Below are 21,528 nucleotides of genomic sequence, written 5' to 3'. Positions count from 1 at the left end.
AAAAAAAACACTTGACTTAAAATAACAATTAGGTAAATGAATCACCTTATTAATCTATAAAATCGAGCTAAATTTAATAATATTAATTATAAATTATAAAATGATATTTGAAAGTGTAATAATGAATGCTTTTGTTCATAAATATATTAAAATAATATTTTTTTATTTTTTAAAAATTATTTTTTATATTAACATATTAAAATAATTTAAAAATATATATAATTTAATTTTAAATAAATAAATAAAATTTAATTTTTTAAAAAAACTAAAAATATACATTCGTAAGTCATCTTGAATGATAAATGGCAAATTGATTATGGATAATTTTACGAGCACAATGATAAGCCCCTTTCTGTTTTTTGGAACGATGTTATTCATTCCAAATTGGATAGTGAAAATTTGTCGAGGATTTTTTCTGAAAATGGATGGTATGACGTCTGAACATGCAGGACTATTCGTCAATGGCTTTTATTTTTATTATTTTTAGAAATTATTATAGTTAGGACCTAAATCACTCCAGTAATATCTCCTTATCCTTTTAAAAAGAATGTATTTAATATTATGATAATTTTTGTAATTATAATTTTAAAAAAATTATTTTATTGTGATAGTTTTTGTAATTGTGATTTGAAAAAAATTACTTATAAAAAATATTTTTGGTTGAGGTTAGTTTGATATTTATATATATTTGGTTAAAAATATAGTTAAAATTAAAGTTGGATAAAAAAAATTTAATATGTTTGGTTAAGAATATTTTTCAAATTAAGTGTGCGTGTGTGTTTATGGTTTTTAATTTAAATATTGTAAATTTAATTATTGTTATTATATTATAAAATAAATAATACTTCATATAAAATATTTTTTATTGTTTTATTAAACAATCTATAATTTTATCATATATAAAATTTATCCGACAAGAATTATAATTCCCATAATTTTCTGAATATACAACAATATTAAGTAAAATATCATCACAAATAAAATTAATATTACGATCAAATTTTATAAATGTTATATCATTATGTGATTTTCTTTTTATATATATATATAGTGGAATTAAATAACATTAAATATTAAATTTTTAAATAAAATATGATTAAAAAATAAAAAATAATTAAATTTTTTTACTACATCATATCTAATTTAATGTATTTAGATTTAATTCAAACCCAATCTAATCATAAACAATAAATATATTCTCTGGTGTTCACTTACTAGAAGTGAATAGTGAAGAACTCACTATGAAAATGGCAGGAAAAGGAGAAGCACCTTTCAGTAAACCTGTATTTTGAACATAAATTATATTAAATCCCACAAATAATAAATTATGTTTAATAATTAATCAAATAGTTTTTTTCTATGGTCTGCATGAGCCACAAAAACACTCGTTTTGCGTTTTTCAATTTACAACGGTCGAATCCGCTCTCAAACAGTGGAAGCCCTAAAATCACAATTATTCCTTTGTAATTCAAAAGACCTTCCTTTTCTTCTCCGCATCCTCCTTCATCTTCTATAACGATTCGATTCAACAATGGGTACTTCGAATTGCACTCAATTAGTAACCTCAGATCGTGAAAAATGGGATAAAGTATTCGGTGGCCTAGTAAAATTACTAAAGAGCCAACAAGAACAGCTCGGAACTCTCTTAAAAGAGAGGCACTTTCTTGAAGATCGCATTAAAACACAACATGAAAGATGGGTTTCTGATATTCGTCTCTATGAAGATCATATTTCACAGGCAAGTTTACTTTCTTGTCAAAAAGTTTGGTTCTTTTTGGATTTTAAAATTGGGGTTTTGAAAACTTGGGTTTATGGCGATTTCTTGTGTAGATTAATGGGGATTTGGTGGAGAAAGATATGGCCTGTGTGCTTCAGGCTGCGAAAGGTGATTTGATGTTGGGATTGAAGCAGAGAGAGGCTTCTCTTCACAGATCGAGATTAGGTCAGTGGCTTTTTTAAGGGTTTTATGCACTCTTTTCGTGATTTGTTTTGATTAATGTGAAAAGAAACGGAATTTGGAGAATTAGTATCAGGTTGCAAGTTCTAATTTTGAGATAACACTAACTAGGACTGAATGATAAAGGATTGCTCCTTTCTTTTTCTCCCTTATGTGCAATGCATTATGTCATTTTGGAGTCTGTGGTAGGAACAAAGGGGGAAATTAGGTGTGTTTTTTTTCTTCAAGTGTTTTATGCATTCTTTGTGTGTTATGTAGAATATAAATGGAAAAAAAGAAAGAAAGAAATTTTGGAATTTAGAGTTTGTTGGATGATTGTTTTAATTTAAGATGAAGCAAGGGTTATATTATTTAATTTTTCGCCTCGTTGTATTAAGAAAATGAGTGCTTTCTATGATTTTGGCGATGCACAAACAAAATGGGTAGTAGAATATGGTAAAACACTCTAGTACTTTGGATATCTTATTGGTATAGGAGTGATTCTCCATTGACAACTGTGGTTGAATTCAAGTTTTATGTCTAACTGCATATTAAAACACTTCACAGGTTTCATCCTTGCTGCCAACTTTCTTGTTTGATTCTCTTGACTCAGAATTATTAGTTTGTTATTTGGTGTTAACGCATGGTGAATTTCACCTAGATTATGTTGTTGGGAATGCACTTGTTCATGGATGACTTTGTAATAACTCCTTTACATCTTTAATTATGCTATATTTGATTGGTGTTTGTAATTGCAGAGGAAACCGAAGATGAATTGGCAGATTTTCAAGCATGGTTTAGCTACCTCTCTCAAAACTTAAAAGTATGTTTTGTTTCATTTTTTGGTTCTTAGGGACTTTACTTTAAATACCATCGTGGGATTTTAATTCTCTGCTTGATATTTATCAGGCAAATTCTGAAGAAACTGCCAACGGAAGGGGAGGTGGGCGTAGTGATATGAAGTCTGGTGGTGCTAAAAAGTTGGAAGCCAGAGTAGAAAGGCTAAAGCTTGAAAATGAGAAGCTTGTTTCTGAAAAGAATTCTGAAGTATCTGCACTCCTGAAAGAGAAAACTTTTGTGTGGAATCAATATAATATTCTAGAAAGCAATCTGACCAGTAAATTAAGGAGTAAAGAAGCTGAATTTGAAATGGCGAATGAGAAGATAGCAGAAGTTCTTGCCACCGCAGAGTTGCTCCAATCCTCTAATGATGAGAAGGATGAAATTATTCGTAGACTGAATACGAAGGTGGCCAAGATGGAAGCTGACGCAGAAAAATGGAAGGGAGAAATTTCCAAACTTTCCCAGGAGTTGGAATTTATGAGAAAGACAAGAAGTGCTGAAGTTACATCAATAATGAAACCTTGCAGTGCACCAACTAGAACTTCAACTTTGGGAGTCAAAAGCTGTGGCAGAAATTTTAGCATTCTCATTGACAGGAAAGTATCGACACCTATACTGGCCAATGTTTCTTCAAAAGGTTCTGACAAGGTACTTAAGAATCAATAGTGCGCATACAAAGTGAGAAAGGGTGGCATGTCGGGTTTTTTTTTCCCAGTATAAGATGATGACTAATTCGGCTTATGCATCATTGGATATCTAGGGACTATATAATCTTTTCATTTATGAAAGAACAAAAATAGATAGCAGCTTTTAGAAAAAGTATTATGTTGGAAGACCATTAAATGCATCATTAGAGATAAAAAAAAATTATATGATTATCACATCAATAGCAACTTAAAAAGTGTCTGGAGAAAACTTGCTTCTTTTTTGTTTGTTCATGTTATCTTGTAGTCATTTAGCATCATTAGAGCTAAAAAAAATTATATGATCACATCAATGGCAACTTAAAAAGTGTCTGGGGAAAACTTGCTTCTTTTTTGTTTGTTCATGTTATCTTGTAGTCATTTATAGATTGACAGTCAAAATCGAATGTTGAATCTGCAATCTGCATGATTCCTTGTGATTTGTTGCAAATACAGGACATTTTTTGTTTGTGATCTGTTAAAATGAACGTTAAACATGCACGTTATCACATCATATTGATCATGCAAAGCTTAATTGTGATTAACTCCTTTTTTGTTGTCAGGGTAGCAGAAGCTTGAAGAAAAAAAGGATTGACACTTTGGAAACTCCGAAACTGTTCTCTTCTACCTTCGAAGTTCCTAAAGTAAAGGTCCCATCTACTCCTGCCTCATGACCTTGCCACGCCATTCTTTAAGCTCACAGCTTAACAAAGTTGCAGCTTCTCTGTGTAGTTTCTTATTGAACTCTGATGTTTGGCTCTGTAAAATTTTCTTTCTATATTATTGTCGATCTGATGTAAGTTAAGTTGTGTCATATCTTGAGGAAAGCCATGCTTTCCTTCGATCTTATTGTGCAGTTTAAGTTAGCTGTAGTCCTGCTTAGCCTGTAGTGCTGAATTTGGTTAGCAATTGTAATGCCCCTTCATTGCAACAGATACTCTTGTGCCCTTCTTCTTCATCTTCTCGATAAAAGATGTTATAAAATACATGGATGATGCAAAGAGCTAGCCACTAAACGGGCCTCCATACAATTGGAGACCACATGGACTGAAAAGAAGACCTGTAATTTACCATAACAGCAAGCCCCGCCACCAACACCGCCAATCCCCAAGGCAAGCTCCGGGTTCTATCATCCAAGCCATACGATGCTTGTGTTAGGAAGCGTGAAGGTCTCAAACTTAGACACCAAGGAAGCTGCTTGCATGTCCATTGAATGGCCTTTTCGTTGTATTTTTTTCCCCGATATTTTCTTTCCTTGTAATCTTACTTTACTTTTGTCATGTCAATTGAAAAAATAAAAAATTGAATTGAATTGAATTTCTATCTTTCCATATCCATAGTTTAAATATTCAAACAATATATAATAGAAATATTCAATTCCTAATTTTTAAGTCATTCCACTCTAATATCACTTCATAGAAATCCATAACATTATCATGCCAAACTCAGTGAGATTTTATCGTCACCATTTAAAACGATTTCTAGATTTTAAGACTATTGATAATACATATTACTGTTATATTATATTATATATATAATACATATTATTAAATTCCTTCTTTTTTTAAATATGTTGATTTTGCAAATAAATTAGTTCTAGATTTTGATTATGACCTTTTAATCAAAAGATTAATCTGTTCACCTCCTTAAAAAAATTAATTTTTGAAAAAAAAATCTAATTAGTTCATGCTGATGAAGAAATTTATTATGCAACAACTAATTTCAAAAATATAAAATCCCAGTAAAACAATTCAAAAACCAATAAGGTAAATAAGATAAAAATTAGTCAAGTAAAAGTTAAAGATAGAAAGATAATAAATAAGGAATTGCAATTAAGAAAGAAAAATCAAAAGATTTATTAACTATAATTAATTGCTGTGTAAGCCATTAGTTTTACACGTGTAAGTGGATCTCTTTCCTTTCTTTATATATAATCGTGTAAACAAATAGTTAAATTAATTTTAAAATATTAAAAATAAATTAATAAAATGAAATGAAATATTATTATTCAATCAATAAATTAAGTTTTTTATAGAGTAAAAAGATTTAAGGGTTATCAGTAAAATATTTTCCATGAAGAAATTTGAATATTTAAAGGTGCAAGGGAAACGGTGTCGTTGCGTCTAGATCGCTAGTGCTAATGATACTAGCTCCATACGACACCGCCTAGATATTACCCCTGAAACGGAGTGCCTTTTTCCTCACCAATCATCACAACGTCCACAGAGGCTCCATCAATCGTTCTCTGGATTCTCTCTAAAAGATGCCTTCAGAGGATGCTAAACTCGTGAAGAAAGAAGAGGTAACAAAAAAAGCACCAGCAGGAGAAGAAGAAGATGAGAAAAAGAGCTTGAGTGCCATGCTCCAAGCCCGGAAAAAGAACCCAACAAATGCCGGTACTTTAACCACAAAATCTGGGTCCAAAGCTACCAAAGTCAAGAAAGAAGAGCCTCAAGATGATGATTTTGATGAACCCATTAAAGGTAAGGGCAAGGGCTCTTCGGGTTCTAGCTCTAAACCAGTAGCTAAAGTCAAGAAACAAGAAGCTAATAGTGATGATGATGATGATAAACCCATCTTCAAAAAGATCTCTGCTTCCAAAACTGATAAGGTATTTTGGTTTTGGCCCTTTTTCTTTTATCAAGTGTGTTATTTTTCTAAAGGTTACAGTTTTGGTCTTGCACTTTATAAAGGTTTTGTTTTTATAAGTCCCTGTGGCTTGTTGACGGGGAGAGAGAGTGAGGGAGCGAATTTCTTAAACTTCTGGTTTGAAATAGTGGGATTATTTTTCTTTCCTGCTTTTAATTAGATTGGAGAATGGATTTTTTAATTGATGGGCGTGGTTTTGTTTAATTTTGCGGATTGGTTTGAGATAAAGGAGCTGAACAAGAAGAAAGTTAAAAAAGAGGAAGATAATAAGAAAACAAAGGGGTATGTGGCAGCTGTGGAGATTGTGAAGAAGAGGGAGAGAAAGGTTTATGATTTTCCTGGACAGAAGAGAGATCCTCCTGAGGAGGTAATGTAGTTTGTTTCATTTGCTTTAAGTTGTTTTCCTTTTATTTTCCTGATTTCTAAGGGGCTTGTTGGATTCTATGGTTGCAGAGAGACCCATTGAGGATATTTTATGAGACACTGTATGAGCAGATTCCCGAAAGTGAAATGGCACAATTCTGGTGAGTCGTTTTGTTTTTAGGGTTCAGTCTCTTTGTTATCATACTATTATCTTGGTAATTGGAAAAGAAGTTTGCTGATAGTTACTAAAGGACTTGCTTGATCTTCTTTGATGCGCTCCTTAACCATTCTTTTTACATTTAATAGGCACCATGATCTTGCAAACTCTTAATCTAGGATTATTTGAATGTATCATGCTGGCTTAACAAGCCATGGAATTGTTGAGCTTTGATAATATATAGCGTGATAAAACCAGCACCAAAACCAAATTTAATCAGGAGTTTTAAAACATAAGGGATAAGGATGGCCCTGGATAGATTATATTCTTGATGGTAAACATAAAGGCATGCCTCTTGGTGAGCAGGTACTGCAATGTTCGCAAATGTTGATGTTTTATGCAGGAATTAGAAAGTGCAAAGGCTGTCGACGAGAGTCTGCTAAAAAAGACTTGCCATGGTGTAGAAGTATGCAAAACATCGGTGCATAAAATCAGCTATTTAGATGCAAAATGGAAATCATAAATGTCCACTTAGAAACATAAACATGCTTTGCAAGTGTGTACATATGTAGTTACCTTATGTTTGGCCTATTTTTTCCCTCTTTCTAATGTGACCAACAAGGATTAGTGCATCTAATTCCCTATTCAGCCCTTGATTTGATGTTCAGTTCTTATGATGTGTAGGCCATATAAGAAATTGTGGACTTGTTACAGTGCCTTCAATGTAACCATAAGATGAATGGTTGTTCACTAACACAATCAATTCTTTGATACTTGAGTTAAATAACATCAGTGTTTATTTGCATAAACTCACTGGTAATTTCTAGGACATGGCATTTTTATGATCCATGTATATTTTATAAAGGTTATGCTGCAATTTTCATGATAGACATTTATGGTTGGATAGCCATTTTTTATTGAATTCCTTCAAATTTGACACGCAAAAAATGACATTTGTCAATGAGCAATCACAATGCCTTTTTCCTCAAAAATAGTCATAGATTCAGCAAGAGGAAACCCAGCTGTTCATGGTAATCTCATAATGGTCATGGGAGAAATGCATTTAACATGTATGGAATTTAGAACTGAAGAACTCAACATCAATATCAGTTTTCTGAAAAGAATTTGAATTTGCTCTTGGTTCACCAGGTTGTATTCCACCTTGGTTTTATCTCTGCTTCATCTTTTGTCACACCACTGAAAGTTTGGGTGTGATTGTTTGTGTAGTTTAGAGGATGATCAATTGAATTCTCTGGTTAATCATGACCCTTTTCCTTCTGTAATCTATTGCAGCAGTGACTCCATCTTGAAAACATGCATTAGTTTCAACTTTCAATCAAGCGGAAAGGGATAGTATTGGTTTTTGAGTGATCCTACGAGTCTGTGTGTCGTGCATATCGACTGACCCTTGTAGGATTTGAAAGTTGACTATCTCTCCAAAGATTGCACTTCTTGTTTAGAATTTAGGCCAGACAAGAACAAGTATACATATCATGTCATATAGCATGACTTGATCTTTTTGAATCTAGTTAATTTCAGCAAACTAATCTGTGTGGCTATTGGGACTTTGGGAGTGCAATGATCATGTTCATTTCTTCGGAACTGTTGTCTGCTTTGTGATAAATTGTTGAATTGTCAGCCTTGTGATCATGATTGTACTTATCTTTTTGAGTATCGTGATGCATTTTTTAAACAAAGCTGCATCTGAATGTATATGCAGGTTGATGGAATCTGGTTTGCTACCTGTGGAGATGGCCAAGAAAGTTCATGAGAAGAAACAGAAAAAGAACAAGTTCACTTCGCCAGTGAAAACTATTAGTGTCACAAAGAAGACTCAGTCTACAACTGTTACAAAAAAGACACCATCTTCTGCAGTATCTTCAACGAAAACAAAGACAACAGAATCCAAAGTCGTATCTTCAACAAAAACGAAGGCGACAGACTCCAAAGTTGCATCAAAACAACCTAAGAAGCGCAAGGCTGGAGATGAAAGCTCCGAAGATGATTCTGATGAGGACTTCTTAATTACTAGGAAAAACGCAAAGAAACAGAAAACATCTTAGACTAACCAACATTTTCTCATTTTAACTCTCTCGGGGACCGTTTATTGTTTTGACTAGTTTGTGGTCGCCAATGCTGGATTTTCAGTGATTATTTATGTCCCCGTGATTTTATTAAACATTGGATAGCAATCAAGGATTTTAAGAGAAGGTACCGTGGGGTCATTTTCAGTTCAAGTTGAAGGATTTTTTTCTTCCTTTCTTTCTATATGGGAATTTTGCATAGAGATCCGTGGCTTTAATAACACCAGTATTACATGTATTGTCGTTACTCACGGTAGTGATCACATATAGGAAACCTAGCATGGCGGGTTGACTTTGGATTCGCATGACCTTGGTAGTTGAAGGATATTTTTTTTTCTTTCTTTCTTTCTATATGGGGATTTTGCATAGAGAAACGTGGCTTTAAATACCACCAGTATTACATGTATTGTCGTTACTCACGGTCGTGATCACATATATTAAACCTAGCATGGCTGGTTGACTTTGGATCTCCATGACCTTGGTTCCGTGTTAAAAAATTTGACTGGTTGAATCCTTACCAAAATCATTTTATTGACTTTTTTATATAAAATAATGTTTTGTTTTTTTAATAAAAAATAGAACATTGTTATTTTAACTTGACAAATTAATCTGAGTTAAGTTTCTAATCTATTTAACTCAACTGGATTTTAAACTTCAGTTTAGGTTTAGTTATTATGGGTATGATTTAAAATCTTCAAGTTATAATGCAATGAATATCACAAATCCGATTTTTAAACGAATAGTTTGCTGAAATTAGACATCCAATCCGTTCCAGATTCATGCTGAAATTCTGATTATCTTGTTAAGAAAACTACCATGTAATTTTAGTATTGTGGTCTGATTTGTATTGCTGGAATTAGAATTTGGGATGGATTGGAAGAGAAACAGAGCCGCCCAATCCATTCCAAATTCTAATTCCAATCATACAAATCAGACCATACCACTGATAACTTTCTAATGCGGGTATTAATTCGGCATCGATTGTTCATAAAAAGAAAAGAGAAGAAAACTGTGCCCAATCAGGCAATAAATTGTTTGAGCCCTGAAAACCAGTTGCTTCTAGTCACTTTGCTTATTTTCCCTGTGCCAAAATCATTCCGCAAAGGGTTGATTGGCAACAATGAAGCACAGCAACAATGTCATATGGCCTGGTTTATTCAACGATGGCGAAAAAGAAGTTGCCAAAACCTTACTGCAACTCCAAAAACTTATGCCCAATTTAGAGTTAAGTAGCAGTTGTAAACGTAGGAGAAGTTACAGGCATGCTCCTGTGCATAGTACTGGTGAAAGGCCCATGAAAGTAGAGATCGATGGACAAGAAAGTTCTAGCATGGTGGATGAAGTTCGTCTCCAAGAGCCACCTCCAAGTTTGGAGCAGAAAGATAGACCGGTGAAAATCGAAGCTGACCCTTCAAGTCCCGAGGCAGCAACTGTCTGTGTTGAAATTTAAGTTCTTAGTATGAAGATTGGAGATATGATTTGTATCTTACTCCGACACAAAGTTTTTTAAGCTTGGAGTTGTATTAATTCATACTATTATTATTAATTATTTTTAACTATAATTAATTATTTGTATCTTATATTATTAATTATTTTTAACTATAAAAAACAATATATAATTTAATTTTATAACTATTTAATAATTAAAATTGTTAAATAATTATTTTAATCTAGAATCTTCTAAGATATGCTTATAAATTGTGAGAGAGACTATCAAAAAGCTATAATTAATTTATTAATTGAGTTGTTTGGCCAACAAAACTTTGATTACATAGGAAAGTCATGCCAACACTTTTTAAAGTTTGTTTGTTTAGTATAATGGTTGAAATCGTATTTTGTCTTAATTATATTCTTGAAAGTATTTAGTTATATATATATATATCACAGTTTTACATAGATTTTATTGAAAAACTCTTTCTTAAAATTTTAGTTTTTAAAAAGTTATATTTTATTTTTTTAATTAACTTTTTCAATTTATAACCATATAATTTATCACAACATCTTATTCAGCATTGTGATAATTTTTACTTTTTAAAATATTTTTTGTTTTAAATTATTTTTTATATCAATATATTAAAATAAAATAAAAATATAATTAATTTTAAATATTTTTTATAAAAAAAAACACTTTACAACTATAAAAAAAAACATGCAGCGATATTCTTACTACAAAGGATAGCGCCTTGTTTGGGAGGAGGGAACGTGGAGGAAAAGAAAGGGGCTGGAGAGAGAATGGAAAGAGTTCATTACCTTCCTTGGAAGCGCTATGGAAAACGGGGTGCCACAAACTAGAGAGTGGAGACAAAATCTCCCCAAATGGGCCCACCAAAACCATTCTCCTGAAAGCAGAGGAAAGGGGAGGGAATTTTACAAGGAAAAAGACATTATTATCCTTATTTTTTCAAAGCAATTAGAATGAGGCGTCCCTCTGGTTTCCACTTTCCAGAGGCAAGGATTCTTTTTAACCCTTTCAAGCAAATAAACATTATTTTCTCCGAATCTTCCCCATATTTTCTCTCATCCAAACAAACCATAGTTATCGAACCGGTTTAAGATATTACCCAGCTCTAGGTTAGGCGACTAGACCTTAAAATAATATTATTTTAATATTTTTAAAATAAAACAACATAATTTTTTATATAAAAATTATAAGAAAATCCCTTAAATTTGATTTGATAAAGTTTAACGTGGATTTGAATGAGCCAATTGAATCTGCTCAGATTAACAACAAGCCAAGTTTGAAGAAGAACCGAACTTAAATCAAGTTCTGAATTAAAGTGATTAATTGTATTAAAAAAGAGAGAGAGAAAATCACAATTTTCACCTCAAACATCTTCTATCTTCACTATTTTTCTTCTCTCACATTCTATCCTCGGAAATACAGTGCGGTGGATAAATCCGAAAGTAATGATTGATGTATTTCCCGGTCCAGATATCACTCAAATGGCCAGAAAGAAGGAAAAAAAACAAAAACGAGGAGTAATCTTGGGAAAGGGACACGTATAGATGGTCGAGTGCTGTGATTCCAACGAGAAGGAAGCAGGAATTCGGGTAACTATAGATGGTTGTTGATACTATCTCACACCGAGCCCTCTTTTATGTTTTTTTTTTTTTTAAATTACCATATTAATATTATTGAAAATTATATAAATATTAATTTATAAAATATTTTAAAAAATAAAAATTACCTTATTATATTAATACTATTATTATAAAAAACCATATAGTGTTTTTTATAATAAATTTACGTGGATGTTGCTTTAGAGTGCGTTTAGTAGTATGGTAGTGGTTACTTTTTAAATAATTTTTCATACTAAAATATATACTAATAATATTTTTTATTTTTTAAAAATTATTTTTAATATCATCATACTAAAACAATTCAAAATATATAAATTATATTAAATTTTAATAAAAATAAAAATAAAAATTTAAAAATATAAATATAACCATGTTTTCAAACAATCCCTTAATTATGGACCTCCCTTCGCCTGAAAACGACCGTTCAAACTTTCTCAGATTGGATAGTTTCGTAGCAACTGGCAATCGAAAAGGCGACCAAGATTTTGCGTGGAAATGGCGAGTCGAGGCACGTATCAGTGCATTTGCCTCTTGGTTTTTTGACAGAGGATTTTCTTTTTTAAAAAAAAAACTTTAAAGTAAAAAGTAATGCCCACGTCAGTCAATCACAGGATCTAAAAAATATTGCCATTGCTAAGCTGGAGCATAGCTTAGTGGTCGTTGAAAGGCTATCTCGAGTTCGAATCCCCTCTACCCACATCAAATTGTTCGAAACACAACCTATCCCCTGATTCTTAGCTGAATTCCTAGACAGAGATTAATTCTTGTCGACAGAGTTCCTCGGACGTTACTTAACTTCCCCTTCGTTTAATATTTTTATTTTTCCATTTTATGCAATGTAACGTCGCTGCTTTAACGAGAATTTGATGCTTTCCATTTAAATATCATGAGTAAATTTGATTATTTTCAGTTGAAGTAAAGCATTAGGTATTTTCTCATTTAAACAATAACCATATAATTATTAAAGTAATGTTTGATATTGTAATAGTAATTATTTTTTAAATATATTAAAATTATATATTTTTATTTTTTTAAAAATATTTTTAACTTCAATATATTAAAACACATTAAAACGATTCAAAATTATAAAAAAATAATTAAAAATAAAAACTTTAAAAAATATTTTTAAAACACAAAAATACTTTTAAATTTTTTTTATGACACCTTAAAAAAACAAGAAGGAAATGGTGATTTTTAAATTAGATTTGAAATTGTTATACTCGATGTAATAAATTGGTATGAAAAATATGTAATTCAAAATTTATCCAATGTTAAATTTAGAATAAATCAAAAAATGATTAGACTGGCTAAATTTTTAGTAATTTGATAGAAATGGTATTGAAGTTTTTTTTAAAAAAAATATTTTAATGAATGACTAGCTCCAATTGACTTGATAATTCAATAACTAGGATTTTCTAAATCAATCATTAAACAAGTCTCAATGATGCCTATAAGTTTTAAATAAAAAAGGACACGTTCATTGTTAGCGTAAGGAATGAATGTCAAATTCATGTTAAGTTCATGCTTTTAATGTATATGTCGAGGTGTATCAATCTTTGCACTTAGCTTTCACTACCCAGCCTAGAAATCCATATATATATATATATATATATATATATATTGTACACCTTAATTCTGTACTAGTAGTCTCAATTTAATATTAGATTTATTAAAAATTAAAATTTATAATTTATTTATTTTAAAAAAGTTATTCTAATCTTAAAATTAGATTTGCAGCTTCTGCTTATTAAATGGATTGACTAGGAGTTTTTGAAAAAAAAATTATAATTAATTTTTTTGTATTTTATTTTTTAATATTAAATTAAATTTAAATCAAATTTTATAATCTAATTATGTAAATGTTAACTAAAACCCACAATTGTCAATTAACTTACCATATCATATCTGAATTATTTCATTTTGTTTGTAGTGTTGTTGTGAATGATAAGATTTTTTTATTAATAGAAACATTTAAATTTATTTTAATTATTTTTATAAATTTTAAAATTATAAATTTTAAAATTTTAAAAATTAAATTAATATTTTTTAAAAAATAAATTCACGACCTGACGTGATGATACATGCAGGTACACTATTATGCACAAGTCAAACAGTCAAATGTCAAGTCGAAGTCCTCTTATTTTCGGAAGTACATAGGAAAAGTAATTTACTTGATCAAATTTTTTTTACCTTCCGAATTACTTGCTGAATTTTAACCCATGGAAGCTCACTGTAAGTGGCTCAGTGACAGCAACTAATCCTCAATTCTTACCGCCCCTCCCATCCACGATACAAGGAAGCTAGATGGTTTCCACTTTCTAGTCTTCTCCTTCTACAATGCTGTCCCGCTCATCTGTTAATAATAAATAGAAAAAAAATAAAAATCAATATTCTTCATCATCAAAACCCTAGAACAGAAATCCATGCTCCCTTGTCACGACACGTGGCACGTTGCCATCCTTTTTCCTGTTTCATAAACAAGCGAAACCATGTCCCCAAGTAACACAATCTCTCTCCCACCCACCTCCCTCGTATCTTCTCCTCTTAAAAAAATCCAATGTTTCTTTCTTGATATCTCTTTCTCGGCGAAGAGAGAGGCCCCCATTATTATTATTTTTGTGTATTGGAGAAAAAAGAAAATAAAAAGAGAGAGAAAGGGAGTTGAATTGATAGAAGGAAAGCAGAGAAACAATGGCATTCAAGCACGATTACTGTAGTCTTTACGAAGATTTCGGAGGTGATGAAATTGAGGTTGCTGAAATCTTGTTAGATTTCCCTCGTTTAATTGCTGTATCTAAGTATGGCTCTCTGCTTCCATTCTCATGGGGTGGTACAAGGAGGAGATCCGCGGAGGCCAATTTGGGTCCAAGATGCGCCGTTCACTCACCGCCAACATCAGCGTCACCTTCCCAAACACCGATATTATCTGTTCCTGTGGGCCCTGCTACTCCTCCTCCTCCTCCTCCTGCTGCTGCTGCTGCTGTTGCTACTGAACCAGAGGGACCCATCACCGTCAAAGCTGAACCGGCGACTAGCCCTGCAACACCGCTTTCTTTCTCTCCAAGTGAATCTGATGAGAGGCCTAAGCGCTTGAAGAGGAAAGTCTACACTAAAAAGGTATTGAAATTCTGCTTCTCTGATTGTCCTTTTCAATCCCCTGTTTGGATATGATACGTGGCACTTTCTCGGTGAACTTTTTTGTTAATGGGTTTTGATTGCTGGGTTTATCTGCAATTTTATCTCTTTAATGGGTTTAGATTCCTTTTGTTCTTCAGATTTGACCATGTTTTCTCTTTTACCAAAATAAAGATTCTCTGTTTGTTGATTCTCTTTTATTTTCTTGAATATATGCAGAGAAGAGAGGATTTGCTGAAGATTACAAGCCAAATTATTGATAGCAATGAATTGTTAAGAGCGGTGAGTTTTCTTTATTTTCTTACTATTTCAATATTCTGGGAACAAATCTTGTCCTTTTCTTGGATTTTTGCCATACATGGCATGCTTGCTACGTTATCTTCTGTTTTTAATTATGTTTTTGCTGTTCCTTTCTTTAAGCAAGCAAAACTACAGATGGTGTGGGTACTAATATATCCTTCTTGATTCTGTGGAATTGTTTGAAACAGGAGATTCAAAAGGTGACTCGATATTATGAGCATTTGAAAGCTAGAAATTCTTTGTTGAAAGCAAGGAAACAAGAGGTAATCTATCTTTTTCCTCCTGATGAATCAATGCTCCTTTTTTAGTCTTTTTCATTGCTTTTATTTGACGCCGTTGGGTTTCTAAATCTTTTCTACTTTAATTATATTATTAACTTATGTTTTATGTTAAAAAAATTACAGCTAAACATGGGTGTTATTAAAAGAGAAGATCAGTTGAATCTTCCACGCATGAATTCAGTCCAATCAACTGTCAAATGTCCTCCTGTTGTTGATGATCAAAACCAGTTTCCTCGACCCATGCCTGGCATCAGAGTTCAGCAGCCGCCGCCGCCGCCGCGGCCCTATATGGCGGATAGGAATGCCAACAATCAAGAAATGGGTTGTAATCATCCAAACCCGTATGGCCAAAGAGTGTCCTTGTTGCGATCTATCAGTGCCAGTGATGGCATGGGCCCCCGTGACATCCCTGATCTCAATCTAACTGTTGGGGAGCCTGTTTGGATGGACTCTAAACAACTGTTTGTTAATGACAGGAGTGCAGCGGTTAAAAGGGCCATCGCTGCTCAAGCAAGACAAAGAAGGAGGCTCATTTGCAAGGACAAGAGCTTTAATTCCTCTAGTAAATCACGATTCTCATTTAGATGATCTTGGTTTCTTCCTTGATCTCATTTCCCCCTTTAATCCATTTAGTAATTAATATGAGATATGTTAGTGATTAGTGCGTTGTCTAGCTGTAAATTAGAAAATCTCCCAAGGAGATGATTTTTCCCGAATTATTTGCTTAGGTTTATAAGAGTTGAGAGGCTCAAGGGTCCCCCAGGCCCGCTCGTCTTTGCTCTCATTTATGGTCATATTGCTAATAGTAAGGTAGTTTTTATTTTTTTATGTATTGTTTTGTTTATTTAGTCTCTTTAATTGCTTATTATGATTTGGGTAAATTATAAAATGGTGTGATTTAATTTATTAATTTTAATTAGATGGCTGGGATTGACAAGTAACATGGATTCAAAATTACATGAAGAAAATAAGGATTGGAGGTAAAAAAAAAAAAAAGGGTTGGGGGAAAAAAAAAAAAAAGAGTTCGGATAAGAAAAAACAGATATGTAATGTAATTTCAACACAAGTGAATGAGCTATATTTGTAATTTTACAAATTTTATATAGGGAAAAGATTAAAATTATTATTTTTATATTTAGATAATGTAATAAATTTATTTTTCATTATAGATTTAATATATATTTTTTGAGTTAAGAGTATCACGTTTTTTATTATAATTTTTAATTTAAATAAAATAAAAATGACATTCTAAGATGATTATTATAAATTATAGTTTTGATTTTCTATGAAAAATAATTGTAATCATAGTGTTTTCTTTTGTTCCTGAAAAATTTGACTATATTTTCAATAAATAAAACATGTTTTTAATTTTTTATTTAAAAAATAAAAATAAAATAGAATAATAGTCTTATATTAGTGAATCAAACAATTATATTACTTTGATTGAAATCTTGTCCATGATCCTCTGAGATAGGACACGAAATGTTTCAAAGTTTATAAAGAAAATAGACTAAAATACAATTATTGCAGGAATTGTTTTTTCTTATACCTATGCTTCTTGATTAATTACTATAGTAGCAGATCGGGCTGAATGCTATAGTTTAATCAGTTTTAGCACAAAGACTTTGTTCTAAAATGTGAGATTTCATTAGAGAGATAATAATCTTCTCTTGTGCAGATCCAATCTTGATCTTTCACAATATATTAAAATGGCTAAGAAGTCTCAATCAACTTAAGTTTTGCCACTGAAACTCTTAACCCTAGGGTTTTGGACAATGTTATTACATTTGATTTGATTTGTCAATTCAATACCAAAACTTGGTATTGGTAATGTTATTATATTTATTTTGAATTTAAAATTAAATTAGATAAAATTTTATCTAATTAAATCTAATTGATTAAATGGGCTAATTCATTTAATTTTTTTTCAAAACTATATTGTTTTAACTTAAAAAATACTATTTTAAATTAATTTATATTAATCTACTAAATTTTAGATCAAAGTTAATTCGGGTTGAATAAGTTTTATTTTAGTTTTTATAATTAGTTAGCGAAGAATAAGTTTTATTTTAACTTTTATAATTAGTTAACAAAGCAAGCTACTTTTATATACAGTTTTAAAACCTGGCTTGACTTGGTGAGTTAACTCAAAACCCAACTAACCTGGAGATAGAACCGAGCCAAATTAAAAAAAATATGAAAAAAAAAAAATCCAACATAACCCAGTGGTTGACCCGGCTATTAATATCATACTAGTAAACTTCAATGCTACTATATGATCGTTTTCTCCTCCTCTTTTTTGTTTTTTTTGGTTACATAATATATATACATAATATCTGCATTGGTAGGATCACATCCATTCTCATATGCAATTAATTCACATCAAAATGAACAATCCCCTGCCCCGAGCACCTGAGGAAATAATTCCTGAGCGCTGTTGAGAAGCATCAACAGAAAGAAATACAATACAATTGGGATCCCTTTGTGGAGAGGTACCAACAAACATGAAATTTCTTATTCTAGTGCCCAATAGAAAAACCTAACGAGATCACCTTGCGGAGCTGAGATTTTCAAAACAACAAAGAATATAGTGACAGCCAGCAAGGGCGGCAGACTCGTCAAAACCCATTCCAGCGTTGAGGAAATAGCCACAATTCATATGCTTCTCAGTCATCATAGTTCTCCTCACCTTCCTCATCGTATTCACCATCTTCCTCAACTGTTGCATCCTGGTACTGCTGGTACTCTGCCACTAGATCGTTCATGTTGCTCTCTGCTTCAGTGAACTCCATCTCATCCATACCTTCCCCGGTATACCAGTGCAAAAAGGCCTTGCGACGGAACATGGCTGTGAACTGCTCACTCACCCTCCTGAACATCTCCTGGATTGACGTGGAGTTCCCCACAAAAGTTGATGACATCTTCAGACCCTTCGGTGGAATATCACACACACTAGACTTCACATTGTTTGGAATCCACTCCACAAAATATGATGAATTTTTGTTCTGCACATTGATCATCTGTTCATCCACCTCTTTGGTGCTCATCTTGCCCCTGAACATGGCTGAAGCTGTCAAGTAGCGGCCATGGCGGGGGTCAGCAGCACACATCATGTTCTTGGAATCCCACATCTGCTGGGTCAGCTCTGGGACGGTGAGGGAGATATACCCCTGGGAACCACGAGATGTGAGAGGTGCAAACCCTACCATGAAGAAGTGAAGACGTGGAAATGGGATCAGGTTTACAGCTAGCTTGCGAAGGTCAGAGTTGAGCTGGCCCGGGAACCTCAGACAGCATGTTACACCACTCATAGTTTCAGAGATCAAATGGTTAAGGTCACCAACTGCAAAAATTGGGTAGAAAGAAGCTATGGTTTAGTATTCAATGAAATAGAACTGTAATCGATCTAACGATAGTTACTCCAAAGGACAATTAGTAACTCACAGCTTGGAGTGCTAAGCTTTAGAGTCCGGAAGCAGATGTCATAAAGTGCTTCATTGTCAAGAACCATGCATTCGTCAGCATTCTCTACCAACTGATGCACTGAGAGGGTGGCATTATATGGCTCCACAACTGTGTCTGAGACCTTTGGTGAAGGGAAAACAGAGAATGTAAGCATCATCCTGTCAGGATATTCCTCTCGGATCTTTGAAATCAGAAGTGTTCCCATGCCAGAACCTGTACCACCTCCAAGCGAGTGGCATACCTGAAAGCCTGGTCAAGAAAAATCGAGACAAATGAGTTCCATCTTCCAACACAGAATAAACCAAAAAAATAAATAAATAGCCAGCTTTCACCAAAACCAAACCGTAAAATATCAGCTTTCTTGGGAAAGTCAGGTTGGAGGATGGATAATTATTTCTTCCTTAAATCCCTCGTGACAAAGAAGTTGTTGATGGATGCTAGCACATCCCCAAACAACAGCAATTTCAAAACAGTCAAAATGCCAAGCAGTCACACTCTCCCAGCAAAACCCTGAAGAGCATGAAGTTATGCAAGATCCAGACATGAACTCATGCTAGAACCAAAGGTTAACTACGGCTTTATACAGATAGCCTCCACTGACCTGTCTCAAAGGTCTCGTGATTTCAAGTCATGATTTACTCGTTTGGCTAATCACCAAGAGCAATTTTACATGTCCACCTTTTCGTCGTTCTAATGACAATCAGACATACATACATATATAGATAATTTAAATCAACATTTAACATCAAAGAAGACAAATGTGGCACTAATTGTCGTTGCCGCTGTTCAAAATTCCTTTTCCATGTGTAATTCAGATCCAGATAATAAACTACAGGCATGATTCCAGCCATTTTGACATGATTAACGGTGATCTTCATCATGAAACAGGGGAAAGGAATTTTAAATGAATGATTAGATTGTTTTTCTTTTTGTATCTTAAAGCTCACTTACATGATTATTACTTTTTAGGGTGCGGTGCTCTAACTCCAAGATCTACTTTTTAGTGTCAGCATTATAAATGTAAAAAGACAAGTCACTGCACTGTCCTGCTGGTCCATGATACCATAACAATCAGACACCATCGTATCAATTACATAATAGAACAAGATTCATATCCTTCAGTATCCACACCAGACAAGAATGGGGCCTATTGATACAGCTCATCAGCCTTATCAACAACCCCTAATTAAAAACAACCAAAACAAAGCAATGATTAATATAAAAACAACCAAAACAAAGGAATAATTAATTAAAGACGCAACAGCCCTAATGAGTAATGACCACCAGCATATAAAAAAATATATATATAGGTGAGAATGAGATAATCAACAATGAGAAAGCTACAACACGAAATTGCAAATTGAGATAATTAAAAAAAAATTGTTCATAGTTTCTACAAATTGAAAAAAAAAAAACATTGCATTCCGATTTCAAGGCCGGATTACGAGATTCGCTAAGTGAAATTAATTAAATAATGGAAAATCTAAAATTAAAGTAATACCAAAACATCAATGCTGACAAAAATGGCTGGCAGAACCACAATAATTCAACAACTACAATAAATTAATAAATAAATAAATAAACCCTGTTGGAGATATTTCCTAATTCTGCCAGTTATAAAGTATAATAGAGAAGAATCCGCCATGTTAAAAACCACAAAATCATTAAAATAAATCTTCAAAAAATCAACGAAAAAAAAACTAATAATCGATCGATCTGTTAATTACATTCAGAAAACTAATATAAAAAAAATGAAGAAAGATTTCAAAAAAAAAAGTTGAAAAATACCTTGCAAGCAATCACAATTCTCGGCCTCTTTTCTAACGACATCAAGAACAGCATCAATCAACTCAGCTCCTTCAGTGTAATGACCTTTAGCCCAATTATTACCAGCACCAGACTGTCCATGCACAAAATTATCAGGCCTAAAGATACGTCCGTACGGTCCGGATCTAATACTCTCCATTGTACCCGGTTCGAGATCCATGAGGACCGCCCTCGGCACATATTTTCCACCGGAAGCCTCGTTGTAATATACATTAATTCTTTCCAGTTGAAGATCAGACGAAGCGGCGTCGCCTGAGTACTTCCCGGTAGTATCAATTCCATGCTCGTCGCAAATAACTTCCCAGAATTTGGAACCGATTTGGTTTCCGCATTGGCCTCCTTGGATGTGAAGGATCTCTCTCATCTTGTTTCGTTAATTTGTACAGAGAAACGCGTGACGAAGGAGAGAGTGAGGAGTTATAATACATGGAGGGAGAGGGAGAGGCGGGGGTTAAAATGATACAAATAAGAGAGCGGGCAGGATATTTTGCAGGTGTTGTTCACGTGACGGAACAGAGGGACAGGCTTAACTAATTACTAACCACCTCTAGGGAGGGTGGGCACGTTAAGGTGGGGCCCCGTCACTTGTGCTGTTTGGGATCAGCGATCTAGGTTTTTTTTTAAAAAAAAAACTTACAAGCATGTCAGTTGTTTTTTAAGATTTTTTTTGTGTAAAATATTTTACATGTAATGCTTTTTGGTACAACGTGTTTTTAATATTTTT

The 21,528-nt window shown here is 32.9% G+C and overlaps 4 protein-coding genes across 5 annotated transcripts; 3 read left to right on the top strand and 1 right to left on the bottom strand.

Moving 5' to 3' along the window:
* The first annotated feature begins 1,380 nt into the window (after positions 1-1,380).
* On the top strand, positions 1,381-4,448 carry LOC105140096 (uncharacterized). Its single transcript, XM_011046786.1, has 5 exons — positions 1,381-1,738; positions 1,831-1,942; positions 2,695-2,759; positions 2,846-3,427; positions 4,026-4,448. The coding sequence occupies exons 1-5, from the start codon at positions 1,532-1,534 to the stop codon at positions 4,134-4,136; spliced, it is 1,077 nt and encodes a 358-aa protein (XP_011045088.1). The 5' UTR covers positions 1,381-1,531; the 3' UTR covers positions 4,137-4,448.
* Positions 4,449-5,650: 1,202 nt separating this feature from the next.
* Positions 5,651-8,899, top strand: LOC105140095 (nuclear ubiquitous casein and cyclin-dependent kinase substrate 1-like). Of its 2 annotated transcripts, none has more exons than XM_011046785.1 (4): positions 5,651-6,073; positions 6,341-6,478; positions 6,565-6,635; positions 8,352-8,899. In XM_011046785.1, the coding sequence occupies exons 1-4, from the start codon at positions 5,726-5,728 to the stop codon at positions 8,692-8,694; spliced, it is 900 nt and encodes a 299-aa protein (XP_011045087.1). In that variant the 5' UTR covers positions 5,651-5,725; the 3' UTR covers positions 8,695-8,899. The 2 variants fall into 2 exon arrangements, with proteins under 2 accessions (XP_011045087.1, XP_011045086.1); XM_011046784.1 differs by having other exon boundaries at positions 6,335-6,478.
* A 5,295-nt stretch (positions 8,900-14,194) lies between these two features.
* Positions 14,195-16,416, top strand: LOC105140094 (uncharacterized). The gene is made up of 4 exons (XM_011046783.1): positions 14,195-14,913; positions 15,151-15,213; positions 15,420-15,494; positions 15,636-16,416. The coding sequence occupies exons 1-4, from the start codon at positions 14,488-14,490 to the stop codon at positions 16,098-16,100; spliced, it is 1,029 nt and encodes a 342-aa protein (XP_011045085.1). The 5' UTR covers positions 14,195-14,487; the 3' UTR covers positions 16,101-16,416.
* A 1,422-nt stretch (positions 16,417-17,838) lies between these two features.
* Positions 17,839-21,363, bottom strand: LOC105140093 (tubulin beta chain-like). The gene is made up of 3 exons (XM_011046782.1): positions 20,766-21,363; positions 18,957-19,226; positions 17,839-18,855 (listed from the first exon to the last, which is right to left on the bottom strand). Exons 1-3 carry the CDS (start codon positions 21,166-21,168, stop codon positions 18,179-18,181), a joined length of 1,350 nt encoding a protein of 449 aa, XP_011045084.1. The 5' UTR covers positions 21,169-21,363; the 3' UTR covers positions 17,839-18,178.
* Positions 21,364-21,528: the final 165 nt, after the last annotated feature.

Source organism: Populus euphratica, unplaced genomic scaffold (genome assembly GCF_000495115.2).
Source record: "Populus euphratica unplaced genomic scaffold, PopEup_1.0 scaffold98.1, whole genome shotgun sequence".
Taxonomy (NCBI): domain Eukaryota; kingdom Viridiplantae; phylum Streptophyta; class Magnoliopsida; order Malpighiales; family Salicaceae; genus Populus; species Populus euphratica.
The sequence above is the reverse complement of the archived record's forward strand: the minus strand, read 5'-3'. Positions and strand labels throughout refer to the sequence as shown.